Genomic DNA, 20,233 nt, shown 5'->3' with positions numbered 1-20,233 from the left:
TTAAAAAACACCTTACTGACCCGCTCACCACACCAACATCTGGCAGCAGGCACTACAGCTGGAAGAAGACTACCCGAACCGGCAGCAATCCAACACCTTTTAATGGGAGTTTCTGGGTCGAGGAATACCCGTCACATACGTGCAGGAGAGACACGATTACAGAAAGGAGAGAAGTGGTGAACTGCAGAACGTGCCCTACCTGGGTAGGTTAGTGTCATCGCTGGGGCTGGGCACACACGGGCAGCGACCAGCCGCCTCACTGAAGTCCAGTCACATGGTGGACACAAGGGCTTCACTCCGGGCTACCCCTTAGTAACGGGACCCGAGACCCTGTCCAGAAACACTGCGGCACCGACCGGCGGACGCGCGGGGTCTGTCGGGGGCTCCCCCAGAGAGGGACCGGCGCCCGCCAGCACGCCGTGCTGTGCCCACGGCCCCTGCTCCGCCCACCCACAGCCCACTCGGCACCGCACCCGGGAAAGAAGCTGCGCCAGTCCCAAACCCCGCCGGGAGAGTCCGCACCACAGGAACCAGCGACCCAGACGGCCTGTCCGGGCTCCACTGGGCCCAGAGTACGCCGTGACAGCGCCCGCCGGCCGGTACCGGTGTGTACCGGACTGTATGGTACCGCTGCACTACCACGACCCGGGTCGGCAGGCCCGCAAAGAGCGGACTCTTCCAGCTCGATTCCCGGACTGTGTCCGAGTCTCTGTCCAGGCGGGCGGAGCTGGGCGGCGCCCCCCCGCCTGCGAGGGCACCCCGAGCGTGGGCGCGCAGCAGCTGCAGGAGCGAGAGGTCCGGGGGCGCCATTACCCAGCAGCCTCGTCGTCCGAGGGCGAGTCCGCGTGCGATTTCTTCAGCTCCTCGTGCACCTCCCGCACCATCAGGATGCGCGTCAGCATGGTCTCCAGCGTCTCGGGCTCCAGCGGCTGGGCGCAGTACCACAGCGGGCTGTTGGGCACGCAGGAGCGCTCAGGCTGCAGGTAGAACACGTCCGTGCGCTGCTTCACCGAGTCCGAGCTGAGAGAGACACAGAGCCGCTCACACCCGAGCACAGAACACCACCCCTGAAAAACTGGCAAAGACAACCACAACCCCCCGGACTCCCCCATCACTGAGCAGCAGCTACTGGACAAACCCCAGGCCCTCAGACCACGCGAAGCCTGTGGCCAAGAGGGAGTCAACAACGAGATGCTGGGACACAGCAGCAAGACCTGCTCAAACTCCTCGATCTCAGCATGACAGCCGGGGCATCTGTGTGAACAGTAACCTGGGGAAGGTATTCTGCAGTTTCCTGAATACACGAATACTGGCCTTCCTTACCGCACACAGATCACATTTACACCCTAAACACACTGATAGACAAACATGTCCAGCAAAAAGACCAGGGACATTTCTTTTGCCTGCTTTAATCTATTTCAAAAAAGCATTTGACTCAATTTGGCACAAAGGACTGTTTTATAAACTACTTCAAAGTGGCATAGGGGGTAAAGCGTACAACATAATTAAATCAATGTACTCGAGAGAACAAATGTGTTCTAGACAGGCAATACACACTAGCCGAATATTTAACCAAGATAAATAACAGCAAACAGAAACAGACCCTGACGAAGAACAGGCTCAGTGACCATAGTCTGGCCAGAGAGACTGGACACAGGCAGACCTGGCTGCCCAGAGAGGACAGGCTGTGCTCCCACTGCCAGTGGGGAGAAACAGAGACAGAGGTGCACTTCCTACTGCGCTGTGACAGATACTCTGGGATTAGAGAAGCATTCTAATCCCAGAATTCCCACACCTGCTGTCACAGCCTGAGAAACAGTGAGTCTGTCTCCCAGTAATGCTCCACATGTTTATATGCAAATATTTAACAATTGTGGCTTTGTAAATGTCTGTAGATTTTTGTTTACGTTAAATGTATTTGTTTTGCTTTGGCAACACTGACTGTACTCATCAGTAATGCCAATAAAGCACTTTGAATGGACCTGAATTGACAGAGTGTCCAGGGAGAGAGAGAGTAGTTTATTTCGTAAAGACTTGGGTAAACGGACCTACTCACCACTTGGAGAGATAGAACTCATACAGCCGAACCGGACAGCGCAGGGGATTGTCTGTGTTCTCTGGCATCTCCATCACCTCCTCCTCCTCCTCCTCCTCCGGCTTCCTCTTCCCCAGCACTGCGCCCCTCTCTGCACACAGAAACAGGTCACCCCATCTCTCAGGACCCCAGCACCGCACACAGACACAGGTCACCCCATCTCTCAGTACCCCAGCGCCACACTCAGACACAGGTCACCCCATCTCTCAGGACCCCAGCGCCACACACAGACACAGGTCACCCCATCTCTCAGGACCCCAGCGCCACACTCAGACACAGGTCACCCCATCTCTCAGGACCCCAGCGCCGCACTCAGACACAGGTCACCCCATCTCTCAGGACCCCAGCGCCACACACAGACACAGGTCACCCCATCTCTCAGGACCCCAGCGCCACACTCAGACACAGGTCACCCCATCTCTCAGGACCCCAGCGCCACACTCAGACACAGGTCACCCCATCTCTCAGGACCCCAGCGCCACACACAGACACAGGTCACCCCATCTCTCAGGACCCCAGCGCCGCACACAGACACAGGTCACCCCATCTCTCAGGACCCCAGCGCCGCACTCAGACACAGGTCACCCCATCTCTCAGGACCCCAACGCCACACACAGACACAGGTCACCCCATCTCTCAGGACCCCAGCGCCACACTCAGACACAGGTCACCCCATCTCTCAGGACCCCAGCGCCACACTCAGACACAGGTCACCCCATCTCTCAGGACCCCAGCGCCACACTCAGACACAGGTCACCCCATCTCTCAGGACCCCAGCGCCGCACACAGACACAGGTCACCCCATCTCTCAGTACCCTAGCGCTGCACACAGAGCGTCGCCCTGAGAATGGCGAGGGATGGGCGTACCTGCGGGGTCCCTGCGGGGGGCGGGAGGGAAGAAGCGCAGGTAGGTGGCCTTGCTGCCGTTCTTGAGCGTCTTGGTGCAGCGCATGACGTGGGCGAAGGAGAGGCGCAGGTGCTGGGGGATGGTCTTGAGCTGGAACAGCTTGGTGTTGAAGAAGAGCAGCGTGTTGAGCAGCACGATGGGGGAGTACGCCCCCAGCTGCTTGCACTCCCACAGGTACTCCTCCTCCACACGCGAGTGCAGGTACCCTGAGAGAGAGGGGGGCGTTAACGCGCTGGCGCACGCGGGGCCGAGGGCAGGGGCGGGCGCCGGCAGAGCAGAGCTCTCACCGCTGGGCAGCATGGTGGGCTTCCAGTCCTTCAGCATCTTGGTGATCTCCAGGGTGAACTTGCTGTAGAACAGGTCCGTGAAGATGTTCTCGATGCGGCCGTTCTCAAACAGGTGCTGCCGGGAGGGGAGAGGAGAGGAGAGGAGAGGCGCAGTCAGACACGAGCAGGCAAGGCTCCTCGCACACCTGCACAGGTGCTCTGCTCCTGCAGGGGTACACTTACATGCTGGAGGCAACACACAGGTACACTGCGCCTGGTGTTTGTCCAGACTCATGTAGGACACGCTGCCAGGTGGGGGTGTTTACCTGCTGGATGCCCAGGCACAGGTAGAAAATGCTGTCTGGGGTGTATCTGTCGCCGCTGGGTCTCCGCACCTCCTTGATGAAGTGGCACAGCCCGTAGCTGAGCTCTGCAGAGCTGCAGGCCAGCACGTCCTGCTTCGGCTTCATGAGCCGGGCTGCGGGGACACGGGCCGTCAGAGCGGGCCGGCGAGAGGGAGGCGGACGGACGGGCGAGTCGGGGGACACTCACTGCCGAAGCGCGGCTGCTCCGTGTCCGCCTGCGCGTTCCTCCACTGCACCCAGCTGCGCCAGGCGTTCACGCCGTACATGTGGCGCAGCGCGTGCTTCGGCTCCGCGGGGGGCAGCAGCGCGCTGCGGGAGATCCCCGACGACACCACCGCCGCCGCGCGCTTGCGGCCCTGAGGGGAGAGAGGGGCGGGCAGTCAGCACACGCAGGGCGGGACGGACACGCGTGGGACACGGCCTGCGGACGCAGCGGCCTGGCTCACCCTCTTCCTGGGCGGGAAGCCGTCTCGGGGTCTCCTCCTGGTTCGGTGCCTCAGGGCGACGCTGGTCTCCTTCGCCACCGCGGGGTCGAAGGACTCTGCCAGCAACAAGAGCAGAGTCACACAGAGACAGGGGAGCCCCTCCGTGTGGCCGCAGGGCTGACCCCCGGGGGAGGGGAGCCCCTCCGTGTGGCCGCAGGGCTGATCCCCGGGGGAGGGGAGCCCCTCCGTGTGGCCGCAGGGCTGCCCCACGGGGAGTGTCCTTACAGTACTGACCCATGGGGAAGTCCGCCTCCAGGTCAAGCATGAGCTCTGGGGAGGGGGAGGGAGGCCGGTCGTTGTCGGGGCAGGCGCGCGGGGCACAGTGGTTCACCTCGTCCTCCCAGCTGTGCGGCGTGGACACGGCCTCACTCTCCAGGTCTCCGCTGTAGGTGCTGCCCTGGTCTGGGGCAAAGCACAGCCGTCACACTTAGCCCCTCCCGCCCTGCCCCGCCGCCCGCTCCCCCACCCCCTGCACACCTCCGTGGGAGACAGGCTTGTCCTTCTCCTCCTCCTCGGCGATGAGCTCAGCCATCTGCAGCAGGTCGGCCTCGTAGGGGTTCGAGGGGATCTTCTCCCGGATGTCCTGGATGGCCTCCATGATGCGCTCTGCGCTGTCCAGCGTGGTGGGCAGGAACATCGGCACAGGCAGCTGTGGGGCAGAGGGGCAGAGCGGGGTCACTGGCACAGCCCAGGGGAGCAGCACGGCGGCGGCGTCTCGCTCGGGGGCGTACCGGCAGGGGCAGCCCCACGGGGTAGGGGGTGTACTGGGTGTACAGGTGCAGGGGCACGGGCACGAACACGGGGACAGGCACGGGCAGCACCACCACGTCCGGGCGCCACTCCTCTTCTGTGGGCGGAGAGAGAGAGAGGACACACTGACCAAGAGCGCCGGGGCAGCAGAACCCGTTTCTACAGGTTTCAGCTGCGGCCCCCAGTGCTCCTGGCTCACAACAGCCCCGCGGGGGGGAGGCACCAGAGACCGTCCTGTCTCCGCGGTGCGGAGCAGCACCTGTCTGGCTCTCCTTGGTCTGCGTGTGCGGCTTGCAGGAGGTGGCCTTGGTCTGGCTGATGGGCTTGCAGAGCAGGGCCTTGTTCTTCAGCACGCGGGGAGGGGCGGCTGGCGGCAGCTTCAGGGCGTCGGTCTGCGTGCTGGCCTGGGGGCGGACAGACGGACAGTTAGGCTTGTGGCTCTGCCCCTCCGTGCCCCCATCCCGACAGCAGGGCGGCGCAGGCGACGGGGGACTTACATCTCCGATGACCTTGGCCTGCGCCGTGGGCACCGCGCCTGGGAGAGGGAGAGAGCAGAGATCCGCACTGAGGTCACGCCGGCCGGTCAGCGACCGGGGGGCCAGGGGACAGCCCCCCAAAGGAAAATAATCGCCCCCGCTCTTTCTGGAGACGGGGCACCCCAAAAAGTAGATTTACCCAAAGTTTAGTAGAAAAAAATTGAGTTTTTAGGGGGAGTGTAAGGGTCTTCCGTAGAAGAACAAATGAACCCAGAGTGAACCCTTATATAGAAGCATTATTCACAAGAAAATGGCCAAAACTATTAGCAAGTGACCTGTGGTAACCCAAACACAACCCGCAGTCAGAAAAGAACTTTCTCCTCGTGGCCTGTAGGAAACCAACGTGCAGAATGAGCTCGATTATCTCCTCTCCCCCCCCCACCTGGCTGACAAGTAGGGGTTGTGACTCCCTGTCCACGAGTGGGAGACCCCACTGTGTCCCTACAGGAGGGGGCAGAACACCTTCAGAGACTAGTCACTACCTCTTCAGGACCAGGACAACACCGCGGAGCGCCTGTAAACCGCAGCACGAAGGGGTCGGCAGTTACCCTGCAGCGCAGTGCTGGCGTTGACAGAGGGCTGCCCGGTGGGGGCACTGGCGAGCGAGACGACGTTGGCGATGACGGGTGTGGGCTCCTTCTTCTGGGAGACGGGCGACAGCGGGGGCAGGGCAGGCGCAGACGCAGGGGCAGGCGGAGGCGGCGGGGCACCGGCTGGGGCAGCTGGGGGCATCGATGTCACAGAGTTCACTGAGAGAGAGGGGAAGACCGCTGTGAAACTGAGCTCGTTCACCGAGCCGGGCCGGGCCTGGACTGGACTGGGACAGCACTGAGCCGGGTCTCCAGCATCTCTCTACTTCGCACTGTCCTCACCACACTGCCCTGTCGTGGCAGTACCCCCAGCCCTGCTCCCCTCTGCACTCGGACCCCTACCTGTGGCGCTGTGGGCCTCCGAGGAGGCCTGCTGGCTGCAGTACTGCAGGAGGCAGTGCAGGTTACAGAAGTGCTTCATCTCCCCCAGCCACTTCAGGGACTCGAGCAGCTTGCCCTGCCGCTTGCAGGAGTCGCACTTCGCCATCTGACGGGAGAGAGGGGCGTCACGCCAGCGGCCAGACAGACTCCCGGCGGGCGGCCGGCGGCGTGGGCACGCACCTGGTAGAACAGCACGGTGTAGAGGGACATGCACTCCTCGCTGCAGAACTCCTCCAGCTTGCCGGCGAAGTGGTTCTGGAAGACCTTCTGCGCTGCGTTGGAGCAGTAGGCGCAGCAGCGGCAGTGAGCACCCCAGCGCTTCGCCAGGTCGTGCTTGTAGAGCAGCTTGCAGCCTGCGGCCAGGTCACAGGTCAGAGGTCAGGACAGGGGAGAGTGGGAACAGTAACGGCAGCACAATCGGAGGACATACGGGGCAGGTGTGGCTGTGAGTGGAGGCGTGTGGGTGGAGGCGAGGCAGGTGAGGGTGGAGGCGAGGCAGGTGTGGGTGCGGGTGGAGGCGAGGCAGGTGAGGGTGCGGGTGGAGGCGAGGCAGGTGTGGGTGCGGGTGGAGGCGAGGCAGGTGAGGGTGCGGGTGGAGGCGAGGCAGGTGAGGGTGCGGGTGGAGGCGAGGCAGGTGTGGGTGGAGGCGAGGCAGGTGAGGGTGTGGGTGGAGGCGAGGCAGGTGTGGGTGGAGGCGAGGCAGGTGAGGGTGTGGGTGGAGGCGAGGCAGGTGTGGGTGGAGGCGAGGCAGGTGAGGGTGTGGGTGGAGGCGAGGCAGGTGCGGGTGGAGGCGAGGCAGGTGAGGGTGTGGGTGGAGGCGAGGCAGGTGTGGGTGGAGGCGAGGCAGGTGAGGGTGTGGGTGGAGGCGAGGCAGGTGTGGGTGGAGGCGAGGCAGGTGAGGGTGTGGGTGGAGGCGAGGCAGGTGTGGGTGGAGGCGAGGCAGGTGCGGGTGGAGGCGAGGCAGGTGAGGGTGCGGGTGGAGGCGAGGCAGGTGTGGCTGCGGGTGGAGGCGAGGCAGGTGTGGGTGCGGGTGGAGGCGAGGCAGGTGTGGGTGGAGGCGAGGCAGGTGTGGCTGCGGGTGGAGGCGAGGCAGGTGTGGGTGGAGGCGAGGCAGGTGTGGGTGGAGGCGAGGCAGGTGAGGGTGTGGGTGGAGGCGAGGCAGGTGTGGGTGGAGGCGAGGCAGGTGCGGGTGGAGGCGAGGCAGGTGTGGGTGGAGGCGAGGCAGGTGAGGGTGCGGGTGGAGGCGAGGCAGGTGAGGGTGCGGGTGGAGGCGAGGCAGGTGAGGGTGCGGGTGGAGGCGAGGCAGGTGTGGGTGGAGGCGAGGCAGGTGTGGCTGCGGGTGGAGGCGAGGCAGGTGTGGGTGCGGGTGGAGGCGAGGCAGGTGTGGGTGGAGGCGAGGCAGGTGTGGCTGCGGGTGGAGGCGAGGCAGGTGTGGGTGGAGGCGAGGCAGGTGTGGGTGGAGGCGAAGCAGGTGTGGGTGGAGGCGAGGCAGGTGTGGGTGTGGGTGGAGGCGAGGCAGGTGTGGGTGCGGGTGGAGGCGAGGCAGGTGTGGGTGCGGGTGGAGGCGAGGCAGGTGTGGGTGGAGGCGAGGCAGGTGAGGGTGCGGGTGGAGGCGAGGCAGGTGTGGGTGGAGGCGAGGCAGGTGTGGGTGTGGGTGGAGGCGAGGCAGGTGTGGGTGGAGGCGAGGCAGGTGTGGCTGCGGGTGGAGGCGAGGCAGGTGTGGGTGCGGGTGGAGGCGAGGCAGGTGTGGCTGGAGGCGAGGCAGGTGTGGCTGCGGGTGGAGGCGAGGCAGGTGTGGGTGGAGGCGAGGCAGGTGTGGCTGCGGGTGGAGGCGAGGCAGGTGTGGGTGGAGGCGAGGCAGGTGTGGGTGGAGGCGAGGCAGGTGTGGCTGCGGGTGGAGGCGAGGCAGGTGCGGGTGGAGGCGAGGCAGGTGTGGGTGGAGGCGAGGCAGGTGAGGGTGTGGGTGGAGGCGAGGCAGGTGTGGGTGGAGGCGAGGCAGGTGAGGGTGTGGGTGGAGGCGAGGCAGGTGTGGGTGGAGGCGAGGCAGGTGAGGGTGTGGGTGGAGGCGAGGCAGGTGTGGGTGGAGGCGAGGCAGGTGAGGGTGTGGGTGGAGGCGAGGCAGGTGTGGGTGGAGGCGAGGCAGGTGAGGGTGGAGGCGAGGCAGGTGTGGGTGCGGGTGGAGGCGAGGCAGGTGTGGGTGGAGGCGAGGCAGGTGTGGCTGCGGGTGGAGGCGAGGCAGGTGTGGGTGGAGGCGAGGCAGGTGTGGGTGGAGGCGAGGCAGGTGAGGGTGTGGGTGGAGGCGAGGCAGGTGTGGGTGGAGGCGAGGCAGGTGAGGGTGTGGGTGGAGGCGAGGCAGGTGTGGGTGGAGGCGAGGCAGGTGTGGGTGGAGGCGAGGCAGGTGAGGGTGCGGGTGGAGGCGAGGCAGGTGTGGGTGGAGGCGAGGCAGGTGTGGGTGGAGGCGAGGCAGGTGTGGGTGCGGGTGGAGGCGAGGCAGGTGTGGGTGCGGGTGGAGGCGAGGCAGGTGTGGGTGCGGGTGGAGGCGAGGCAGGTGTGGGTGGAGGCGAGGCAGGTGAGGGTGTGGGTGGAGGCGAGGCAGGTGTGGGTGGAGGCGAGGCAGGTGTGGGTGTGGGTGGAGGCGAGGCAGGTGAGGGTGCGGGTGGAGGCGAGGCAGGTGTGGGTGGAGGCGAGGCAGGTGTGGGTGGAGGCGAGGCAGGTGAGGGTGCGGGTGGAGGCGAGGCAGGTGTGGGTGGAGGCGAGGCAGGTGTGGGTGGAGGCGAGGCAGGTGTGGGTGCGGGTGGAGGCGAGGCAGGTGTGGGTGCGGGTGGAGGCGAGGCAGGTGTGGGTGGAGGCGAGGCAGGTGAGGGTGTGGGTGGAGGCGAGGCAGGTGTGGGTGGAGGCGAGGCAGGTGAGGGTGTGGGTGGAGGCGAGGCAGGTGTGGGTGGAGGCGAGGCAGGTGTGGGTGTGGGTGGAGGCGAGGCAGGTGAGGGTGTGGGTGGAGGCGAGGCAGGTGTGGGTGGAGGCGAGGCAGGTGTGGGTGCGGGTGGAGGCGAGGCAGGTGTGGGTGGAGGCGAGGCAGGTGTGGGTGTGGGTGGAGGCGAGGCAGGTGTGGGTGGAGGCGAGGCAGGTGAGGGTGCGGGTGGAGGCGAGGCAGGTGTGGGTGGAGGCGAGGCAGGTGTGGGTGGAGGCGAGGCAGGTGAGGGTGCGGGTGGAGGCGAGGCAGGTGTGGGTGGAGGCGAGGCAGGTGTGGCTGCGGGTGGAGGCGAGGCAGGTGTGGGTGTGGGTGGAGGCGAGGCAGGTGTGGGTGGAGGCGAGGCAGGTGAGGGTGTGGGTGGAGGCGAGGCAGGTGTGGGTGGAGGCGAGGCAGGTGTGGGTGCGGGTGGAGGCGAGGCAGGTGTGGGTGGAGGCGAGGCAGGTGAGGGTGTGGGTGGAGGCGAGGCAGGTGTGGGTGGAGGCGAGGCAGGTGAGGGTGTGGGTGGAGGCGAGGCAGGTGTGGGTGCGGGTGGAGGCGAGGCAGGTGTGGGTGGAGGCGAGGCAGGTGTGGGTGGAGGCGAGGCAGGTGTGGGTGCGGGTGGAGGCGAGGCAGGTGTGGGTGGAGGCGAGGCAGGTGTGGCTGCGGGTGGAGGCGAGGCAGGTGTGGGTGGAGGCGAGGCAGGTGTGGGTGCGGGTGGAGGCGAGGCAGGTGTGGGTGGAGGCGAGGCAGGTGAGGGTGCGGGTGGAGGCGAGGCAGGTGTGGGTGCGGGTGGAGGCGAGGCAGGTGAGGGTGCGGGTGGAGGCGAGGCAGGTGTGGGTGGAGGCGAGGCAGGTGTGGGTGGAGGCGAGGCAGGTGAGGGTGGAGGCGAGGCAGGTGTGGGTGGAGGCGAGGCAGGTGAGGGTGTGGGTGGAGGCGAGGCAGGTGTGGGTGGAGGCGAGGCAGGTGAGGGTGGAGGCGAGGCAGGTGTGGGTGGAGGCGAGGCAGGTGAGGGTGTGGGTGGAGGCGAGGCAGGTGAGGGTGTGGGTGGAGGCGAGGCAGGTGTGGGTGGAGGCGAGGCAGGTGTGGGTGTGGGTGGAGGCGAGGCAGGTGAGGGTGCGGGTGGAGGCGAGGCAGGTGTGGGTGGAGGCGAGGCAGGTGTGGGTGGAGGCGAGGCAGGTGAGGGTGCGGGTGGAGGCGAGGCAGGTGTGGGTGGAGGCGAGGCAGGTGTGGGTGGAGGCGAGGCAGGTGTGGGTGCGGGTGGAGGCGAGGCAGGTGTGGGTGCGGGTGGAGGCGAGGCAGGTGTGGGTGGAGGCGAGGCAGGTGAGGGTGTGGGTGGAGGCGAGGCAGGTGTGGGTGGAGGCGAGGCAGGTGAGGGTGTGGGTGGAGGCGAGGCAGGTGTGGGTGGAGGCGAGGCAGGTGTGGGTGTGGGTGGAGGCGAGGCAGGTGAGGGTGCGGGTGGAGGCGAGGCAGGTGAGGGTGCGGGTGGAGGCGAGGCAGGTGTGGGTGGAGGCGAGGCAGGTGTGGGTGCGGGTGGAGGCGAGGCAGGTGTGGGTGGAGGCGAGGCAGGTGAGGGTGCGGGTGGAGGCGAGGCAGGTGTGGGTGGAGGCGAGGCAGGTGAGGGTGCGGGTGGAGGCGAGGCAGGTGTGGGTGGAGGCGAGGCAGGTGCGGGTGGAGGCGAGGCAGGTGCGGGTGCGGGTGGAGGCGAGGCAGGTGAGGGTGCGGGTGGAGGCGAGGCAGGTGTGGGTGGAGGCGAGGCAGGTGAGGGTGTGGGTGGAGGCGAGGCAGGTGTGGGTGGAGGCGAGGCAGGTGAGGGTGTGGGTGGAGGCGAGGCAGGTGTGGGTGGAGGCGAGGCAGGTGAGGGTGTGGGTGGAGGCGAGGCAGGTGTGGGTGGAGGCGAGGCAGGTGAGGGTGTGGGTGGAGGCGAGGCAGGTGTGGGTGGAGGCGAGGCAGGTGAGGGTGCGGGTGGAGGCGAGGCAGGTGTGGGTGGAGGCGAGGCAGGTGTGGCTGCGGGTGGAGGCGAGGCAGGTGTGGGTGGAGGCGAGGCAGGTGTGGGTGGAGGCGAGGCAGGTGTGGGTGTGGGTGGAGGCGAGGCAGGTGTGGGTGGAGGCGAGGCAGGTGTGGGTGGAGGCGAGGCAGGTGAGGGTGTGGGTGGAGGCGAGGCAGGTGTGGGTGGAGGCGAGGCAGGTGTGGGTGGAGGCGAGGCAGGTGAGGGTGGAGGCGAGGCAGGTGCGGGTGCGGGTGGAGGCGAGGCAGGTGTGGGTGGAGGCGAGGCAGGTGTGGGTGGAGGCGAGGCAGGTGTGGGTGTGGGTGGAGGCGAGGCAGGTGTGGGTGTGGGTGGAGGCGAGGCAGGTGTGGGTGCGGGTGGAGGCGAGGCAGGTGTGGGTGGAGGCGAGGCAGGTGAGGGTGTGGGTGGAGGCGAGGCAGGTGTGGGTGCGGGTGGAGGCGAGGCAGGTGTGGGTGCGGGTGGAGGCGAGGCAGGTGTGGGTGGAGGCGAGGCAGGTGCGGGTGCGGGTGGAGGCGAGGCAGGTGTGGGTGGAGGCGAGGCAGGTGTGGGTGGAGGCGAGGCAGGTGTGGGTGTGGGTGGAGGCGAGGCAGGTGTGGGTGTGGGTGGAGGCGAGGCAGGTGTGGGTGCGGGTGGAGGCGAGGCAGGTGTGGGTGGAGGCGAGGCAGGTGAGGGTGTGGGTGGAGGCGAGGCAGGTGTGGGTGCGGGTGGAGGCGAGGCAGGTGTGGGTGGAGGCGAGGCAGGTGAGGGTGTGGGTGGAGGCGAGGCAGGTGTGGGTGGAGGCGAGGCAGGTGTGGGTGCGGGTGGAGGCGAGGCAGGTGTGGGTGGAGGCGAGGCAGGTGTGGCTGCGAGTGGAGGCGAGGCCCCCCCCAGGCGGAGCGAGGAGGGGCGTGAGCAGACTGACCTTCGCTGCAGAAGGAGCGGTCCTGCCTGTTGAACTTGATGGTCTCCTTCACCACCTTCTCGATCTTGCAGTACTCGCAGCGCGCCATGACGAAGCTCACCTTCTTGAACTCCTCGAAGCACGTCTTCCCGCAGAAGTACAGCATGCGGCCCTGCAGGGGGTGACGGGGGGCTCATCACTCACGAACGGACTGGAGAGCCTTAACGACCCCCCCCGAGATAACGAGCCTTAACGACCCCCCTCCCCTCCTGGATGTCCCGGTACCTTGAACTCCAGCAGCTCAGGCTTGCAGGAGAACTGGCGGCGGCAGTGCTGGCAGCGCAGCTTCACTGGCCCGCGCCCTGGCGCCGGCGGGGGGCCCTGGGAGCGGGGGGGCGCGGGGTGGCCGGGCTCGGACGCCGTGGGGGCGGCGGCGCTGGGGGCCAGGGCGGGGCCTGCGCCGGCGCCCCCCACAGGCAGGGTGGAGGGTGCGCTGACGGGGGGCTGGCCCTGCAGGGAGGGCAGAGGGGCTGCCTGGGGCGGCTTGTTGAACACCGTCTGCAGGACAGAAAGACGGAGATCAAGCGCAGCCCAGGTCCGCAGAGTCGGCACACACCGCCTCAACTGGGCGTGACCGACCTGGCCCACAGCACGGGGCCCTTACCTGGAAGCTGACCACACAGTTGTAGCTGCAGAAGTTGCGGATGCTGCCGTCGGACATGGCCAGGTGGTACTGGGGCACGGCCGACACCTTGCAGTTGTTGCAGGACACTGGCACACCTGGGCAGAAGGGCAGGAGAGAGGGTGAGGCTCAGCAGTCCGGCGGGGGCCTGGGGTGGCCGGTGAAAGGCCGACGGCCAGCGAGGTACCTGAGGAGAAGTTCTGCACGCGGTAGGCGGACAGGCAGTGCACGGAGCAGAAGAGCTCGGTCTTGCCCTGCGGGTTGGTGTTCTCCACCATCTCCGCGGAGGAGCGCAGCGCGCGGCACACCGTGCAGGGCGTCACCTTCGCGCTCTTCTGTGGACGAGACAGAGCGCGGTCAGCAGGCGCCGCCCCCGATCGCACCCCCGGGCGCTCGGGGAGCTCGGGCTGCCGCTGGATTTCCAAGTCGCTCCAGGCTTGAAACGCACAGGGAAAGCAGCAAGCCCACCCCCGTCCCCCACCCACACACCAGCGCGGCCCGCTCCAGCCTGATCCGCTCCAGGCCTTACCAGCTGCGGGACAAGACCCCAGTCCACACCAGCGCGGTCCGCTCCAGGCCTTACCAGCTGCGGGACAAGACCCCAGTCCACACCAGCGCGGTCCGCTCCAGGCCTTACCAGCTGCGGGACAAAACCCCAGTCCACACCAGCGCGGTCCGCTCCAGGCCTTACCAGCTGCGGGACGCTAGATGTCCGCCTGCTTGTTGGACCCCGTGCGGCCGTGGGAAGAGGGACAGGGAGGGGCGTTACCTGCTTGTAGGTGCTGATGCAGGAGGCGCTGCAGAACTTCTTCGCGGCGCCCTCTATCTGCAGCACGTGCGTCTGCCCCCCGCCGCTGTAGCAGTAGCCGCCGCAGTTCTCGCAGCAGTTCATGGTGAGGTTGTTGACGGAGCGGAAGCGCGAGAAACAGGCGTCGCTGCACAGCTTGTGGACGACGCCCTGGTAGTTCACCTCGTGACGGATCTGCAACACAGAGCCGCGGCACTGAGAGAGCGTGGCGGCGCGGCGCCCCTAGCGACGGCGGCGACCGCAGTGCCGGGCTCTTACAATGGCAGTCCGCTGGCACATGCTGCACTTGATGGTCACGCCCTCGTTGGACAGAGTGGACACGGCCGTCTTGCGCTTGTAGTCGAAGGCCGTGAGGCAGGCCTGGCTGCAGAAATCCTTCACCGTGCCCCCGGCGTCCACCGGGGCGATGATCACATCCTTGGGGTTCACAATCTCCCTGCGAGAGAGGGTGGGACAGAGGGAGACACACCGGCTGGGTAACCGAACTGGGAGAGGGACAGCAAAGAGATACAGACCCTGACGAAGTACAGGCTCAGTGACCACAGCCTGGCCAGAGAGATTGGACGCAGGCAGGCCTGGCTGCCCAGAGAGGACAGGCTGTGCTCTCACTGCCAGCAGGGAGAAATAGAGACCTACATCCCACACCTGCCAAAATCACGACAGCTCCCAATCCTATTGGAGGCATAAACTCAATAAAGCTTTAGCCCAGTGTGTGATCTCCTGTCCCAGCCTGAGGAACAGACAGTGAGCCTGTCTCTCAATAATAATAATACAGTGTGTGATCTCCTGTCCCAGCCTGAGGAACAGACAGTGAGCCTGTCTCTCAATAATAATAATACAGTGTGTGATCTCCTGTCCCAGCCTGAGGAACAGACAGTGAGCCTGTCTCTCAATAATAATAATACAGTGTGTGATCTCCTGTCCCAGCCTGAGGAACAGACAGTGAGCCTGTCTCTCAATAATAATAATACAGTGTGTGATCTCCTGTCCCAGCCTGAGGAACAGACAGTGAGCCTGTCTCAATAATAATAATACAGTGTATGATCTCCTGTCCCAGCCTGAGGAACAGTGAGCCTGTCTCTCAATAATAATAATACAGTGTGTGATCTCCTGTCCCAGCCTGAGGAACAGACAGTGAGCCTGTCTCTCAATAATAATAATACAGTGTGTGATCTCCTGTCCCAGCCTAAGGAACAGTGAGCCTGTCTCTCAATAATAATAATACAGTGTGTGATCTCCTGTCCCAGCCTGAGGAACAGACAGTGAGCCTGTCTCAATAATAATAATACAGTGTGTGATCTCCTGTCCCAGCCTGAGGAACAGTGAGCCTGTCTCTCAATAATAATAATACAGTGTGTGATCTCCTGTCCCAGTATGAGGAACAGACAGTGAGCCCGTCTCTCAATAATAATAATACAGTGTGTGATCTCCTGTCCCAGCCTGAGGAACAGACAGTGAGCCTGTCTCTCAATAATAATAATACAGTGTGTGATCTCCTGTCCCAGCCTGAGGAACAGTGAGCCTGTCTCTCAATAATACTACAGATCGTGAAGCACACTCACTTGAAGCAGTAGTGGCAGGTCTTGCGCAGGACGCTGCGCAGCGGGGCCACGGTGTAGCCGGTCAGGCAGAGGGTGGAGCAGAAGAGCTGGGAAGAGCCCTTGCGCTGGTAGGCCGTCTGGCCTTTCTGCAGGACCTTCTTGCAGCCAGAGCACGACACCCTGACGGCGGGGGACACCGGCCCGGGCGGGGGCGCCAGCGCCGCGGGCACAGGGGGGGGATTGGAGCCCAGAGGGGGGGGTCTGGAGGGCCCCCCCGCCATCGTCCGCCCGGCGCCCGGCGCAGCCCCCGCAGGGGGGGGGTACGGCTGGGCGGCTGCAGAGAGAGAGAGCGGACCTCAGCACCAGCAGACTCTCGAGGGGAGGGCGGCCGGCCGGCGCAGACTCACCCGCAGGCGCCCCGCTGACGGAGAACACCGCGCTGATCTTCAGCTCCTCCGGGGTCCGGTGCTGCTCGCTGAACTCCTGCGGGGCAGCGACACAGCCGTCAGCACGGGGGGGGGGGGGGAGGGGGGTGGCGGGGGAGCGGCGGAGGCTGACCTCAGGGCTGTCCGGCTCGTCCTTCACCCTGTCCAGCAGCGCGGCCGGAGGGGCCAGCGCCCGGTCGTACTCCTCGTCCAGCGGCTCGTCCTTGATCTTCAGCTCCGGCACTGCCTCCGGCTCCTGGACACAGACACAGAGGCGGCACTGAACCCGGCCCAGACCTCGCCCCTGCCCCCGGCCAGTGGCCAGCCCTCGTCCTGCCCCTGCGGGCAGCAGAGGAGCTCCAGGGCTGCGGGTTCGGGCCCTGCTGTGACCCGTGCTCCAGGCGGCGCTAGCTGGCCTGCCGCGTCACTCACCCTGCAGCCTGGCTCGGCCCTCCTGGGCCCCCCGCGGTCCGGGTCCCGCCGCCCCTCTCCGTCTGGCACAGGGAACAGACACGGGTTAGAGCCCAGCCAGTGCCACCCCCCCCGTCCCCTCTCACCTGCGCCACACACCCCCCCCTGTCCCCTCTCACCTGCGCCCCACACCCCCCTGTCCCCTCTCACCTGCGCCACACCCCCCCGTCCCCTCTCACCTGCGCCCCACACCCCCCCGTCCCCTCTCACCTGCGCCCCACCCCCCCCGTCCCCTCTCACCTGCGCCCCACACCCCCCCGTCCCCTCTCACCTGCGCCCCACACCCCCCCGTCCCCTCTCACCTGCGCTGCTCCGGCTCGCGGGCTCCGCGGTACACTCCAGGGAGGGGGCGGGGGAGGGGGTTGAGCACCTGGCCGACAGCCCCCTGTCCTGCTCGCTGGGCCCCCCCGACCCCGAGCCCGCCAGGGACGCCGACGCCGCGCTCGGCTCCGCCGCCCCCTCCTCCGCTGGGGCGCGCTCCGGCTCCGGCTCTGCGGAGCAGAAAACAGGCCCACGGTCACCCGCGGAACACGCCGGCGCTCCGGCCCCGAGCCCCAGGGGCTCCGCTGGACAGCCAACGCAGGCTGGTAGCAGCGGTCAGGAGCAGGCCCACTGCAGGTCTGCAGTCCAGCGGTCAGGAGCAGGCCCGCTGCAGGTCTGCAGTCCAGCGGTGCAGAGCAGGGGGGCGACGGGGGGAGAGGCCCTGTACTGGCACTGGGCGCGTGACCACGGGCCATCGCCCAGCTCAGAACCGGGCCGCCAGCTGAGGGACCTCCTGGGCACTTTGCTCTTCAGGCAGAGCCGGGTCAACGCCAGCCGACACAGCGGCGCTGCCCGGCCCGGGTCCACACACCTGCTGCTCCAGAGAGCGAGCCCTGACCCCAGAGGTGGGCCCGCGGGCTCCCAGCGCCAGATCCAAGCCACGACCGAGCCGTGCCAGAGCAGGAGCCGACCCGTCGCTGCCATGGAAACGGGGGTGAGGCCTCACCTGTCTCCGAGGTGCGGCCGTCGGCAAGGTCCGTCTCGGGGCTGAGGGGGGACAGCCCCCCCTCCTCGTCGTCGGCCGCGATGACGGGGGCGCCCTCCACCTCGTCTTCGTTGTCCTCGAACCCGGGGCCCCTCTCGCCCGCGTCTCGGCCCCCGCCGGGCCCCAGCCCCTCCTGCTCGGCGGCCTCGCTGCTGGCCGGCTCTGTGGGGGCGCCCCCCTCCGGCTCAGCCCCCATCGGCCCACCGGGTCCTGGAGGAGCACAGAAGGAGAGTGTATTCGGCAGGAAGCCCCCCCACACCGGCGTCAGGGACCCCGTCACGCCAGCCCCCCCACAGCGAGACGTACCTCCCCCTGTGGCTCCAGCTGCTGGCTCCGGCACCGGCTCGTCGCTCTGGGGACAGAGAGGGGACAGGGGGGGACAGTCAACACCGCGGAGCCCCTTCAGTTAATCAGCGCCCTGCTGCTGGACTCCGCCCACAGACCCCCAGGGCGATTAGCAGCACGTCTTTCGGACTCTCAGCGCAGGTGCCCCCCAAGCCTCTTTCCCTCTCCACAAAGGACCACACATCCGGGACGACTGTCAAGATTCCTGCTGTCGGCCTCGTCTCGGATAATGAGGAGACTCGTTACCGAAAGCAGACTGACTGGTGTTTGGACAACGACCTCCTGCTCAACGCTTCTAAAACCAGGGACATCATCGTCCACTTCCGACGCCTCCAGAACACAGAACCGCCAGTCCTCATTAACGGTCTTCCTATAGAGCCGGTCCGCCGCAGGGCGCCCACAGGGGGAGCGGTCAGAGACCAGCTGGACTCCAGGAGGAGTCTGAGCACCCAGAGAAGACCCAGAGAGAACACTCAGACTCCAGGCGCTCCAGGTCGGAACCGAACCCGGGACTCAGGCTGCCTGCTTGAACACTAAGTTCAGCACAGCTCTCGGAGGACCCTGAGCCCCCAGGACAGTGACCCAGAGAGCCCTACTCCCCGCTGCCCTCACGCGCCCAGGGCAGGCAGCGGGCTGTAACTGCCCCGCCTGCTCGCACCTGGGACTCACTGCCCCCCCCGAACACCCGGAGACGGGAAGGAGGGGAGGGGACTGCCGGCCAGGGCGCACAGCACCACAGACAGGAGCCCGGCTCCCTGCCCACAGCGGGCCGGGCCGGTCCAGCCTCCCCGCGCTGCAGGGCTCTCAGCTCAGCCCGCCCCGCTGCAGAGACGGGCAGCGTCCTGAACACAAGCGCGGTTTCCCGTCTGTCCGAGAGTACTGAGAACAAGAAGACGGGCTTGAGGAAGCGGCCTCTGATGCTACATCCAGCGCAGAGCCCTGGAGCGGAGCAGACTGGGTGCACTGGGAGGCTGCTGCAGCGAGAGAGGGGCTCAGCGAGCCGGCTGTCAGCGGCTCCATCACCAGGCGAGTGCAGGCGGGCCGGGATCTGCGCCACGCCGCCCGGACCGGACCGCAGCAGCTCACCGCGGCGCCTGCAGCCCCGGCCCGGCTCGGCCCGCTCTGGCCCGCCCGCACACAGGCCCGGCAGCCTGGCCCCTTCGCGCTGACCTACCTCGCACTGCATCGCCTGCTCGGGCTCCGCCATGTTGACGCTCAGCACGCCGCCTCGCGCTCGCCCTCTCGCTCTCGCTCTCACTCGCGCTCGCGCCCCCCGCTGCCGCAGGCGCACGAGCTGGGATCAGCGCTCGAGCTCTGCGGGAAGCAGCGGGAAGCCCGCAGCTCAGGTCCGGCCCGGTCCAGACCCGGGAGACCGGCCCGGGCTCGCTCCGACCGCGCCGCCGCCGAGGAGAAAGCGGAATGCGCCCGGGAGAGCGGTGGTCTGCGAGACTCGGCACTGGAGACCGGGATACGGCTCCCTCTCCCCCCAGCCGGGCGGGACGTGGTTCGGGCCCTGATGGGCTGGAGTTGCGGCTCGTCTCAGTGTGCCGAGGGTCCTCTCAGACGGGCTGTCCCTCCGACTCCGCGCTGGGCCATATCGATCAGGCTCGGCTCGCTCGCTCTGGCGCGAGGGCCTTTAAAAAAACAAAAAAGACCGACACGAGACACTCCCCCGGGCTTCCGCGCGCCGGTAGGGCGCATGCGCATGCGCACTCGAAAGCCCGTGTTGTGGCCGAAGGAGCAAGCGCGGCCACGCCCCCTGTGGTCAGTCGTGCGGGGCGGGAGTGGTCAGCGCGCCCCAGAGAGGGGCCGGGAACCGGCTCTCCAGCTGCAGCACCTGTTCCTCCGCGTCGCACTGCTGCTCCTTGTATCAGATAGATGAGCTGCAGGGGTCAGCACTGCGGCTCACAGCGCTCTGTGTGGAGTCTGCATGCTCTCCCCATGTTCGTGTGGGAGACATGCTGGTGGGTGAACTGTCTTCAGGGAAAACTGGCCCTGGTGTGTGTGTGTCCTGTGATGGGCTGGCCCTGGTGTGTGTGTCCTCTGATGGGCTGGCCCTGGTGTGTGTGTGTCCTGTGATGGGCTGGCCCTGGTGTGTGTGTCCTGTGATGGACTGGCCCTGGTGTGTGTGTCCTGTGATGGGCTGGCCCTGGTGTGTGTGTCCTGTGATGGGCTGGCCCTGGTGTGTGTGTGTGTGTCCTGTGATGGGCTGGCCCTGGTGTGTGTGTGTCCTGTGATGGGCTGGCCCTGGTGTGTGTGTGTCCTGTGATGGGCTGGCCCTGGTGTGTGTGTCCTGTGATGGACTGGCCCTGGTGTGTGTGTGTGTGTCCTGTGATGGGCTGGCCCTGGTGTGTGTGTGTCCTGTGATGGGCTGGCCCTGGTGTGTGTGTGTCCTGTGATGGGCTGGCCCTGGTGTGTGTGTCCTGTGATGGACTGGCCCTGGTGTGTGTGTGTCCTGTGATGGGCTGGCCCTGGTGTGTGTGTCCTGTGATGGGCTGGCCCTGGTGTGTGTGTGTCCTGTGATGGGCTGGCCCTGGTGTGTGTGTCCTGTGATGGACTGGCCCTGGTGTGTGTGTCCTGTGATGGGCTGGCCCTGGTGTGTGTGTCCTGTGATGGACTGGCCCTGGTGTGTGTGTGTGTGTCCTGTGATGGGCTGGCCCTGGTGTGTGTGTCCTGTGATGGACTGGCCCTGGTGTGTGTGTGTGTGTCCTGTGATGGGCTGGC

At 66.4% G+C, this 20,233-nt stretch overlaps 1 protein-coding gene across 1 annotated transcript; it reads right to left on the bottom strand.

Annotated features, from left to right (window-relative positions):
- Positions 1-6: 6 nt before the first annotated feature.
- Positions 7-19,225, bottom strand: zmym4.1 (zinc finger MYM-type containing 4, tandem duplicate 1). Its single transcript, XM_069195305.1, has 29 exons — positions 18,684-19,225; positions 17,471-17,516; positions 17,126-17,374; positions 16,440-16,628; positions 16,099-16,160; positions 15,800-15,922; positions 15,649-15,724; positions 15,263-15,575; positions 13,959-14,136; positions 13,662-13,874; positions 13,080-13,227; positions 12,875-12,990; positions 12,496-12,768; positions 12,232-12,382; positions 6,556-6,728; positions 6,337-6,481; positions 5,953-6,153; positions 5,366-5,403; positions 5,128-5,272; positions 4,850-4,965; positions 4,596-4,767; positions 4,353-4,520; positions 4,080-4,174; positions 3,821-3,989; positions 3,595-3,746; positions 3,290-3,404; positions 2,963-3,208; positions 2,057-2,186; positions 7-1,020 (listed from the first exon to the last, which is right to left on the bottom strand). Exons 1-29 carry the CDS (start codon positions 18,714-18,716, stop codon positions 810-812), a joined length of 4,446 nt encoding a protein of 1,481 aa, XP_069051406.1. The 5' UTR covers positions 18,717-19,225; the 3' UTR covers positions 7-809.
- Between the last annotated feature and the right edge of the window lie 1,008 nt (positions 19,226-20,233).

This window comes from Lepisosteus oculatus, chromosome 11 (genome assembly GCF_040954835.1).
Source record: "Lepisosteus oculatus isolate fLepOcu1 chromosome 11, fLepOcu1.hap2, whole genome shotgun sequence".
Classification (NCBI taxonomy): domain Eukaryota; kingdom Metazoa; phylum Chordata; class Actinopteri; order Semionotiformes; family Lepisosteidae; genus Lepisosteus; species Lepisosteus oculatus.
This window is presented reverse-complemented; position numbering and strand designations above follow the sequence as displayed.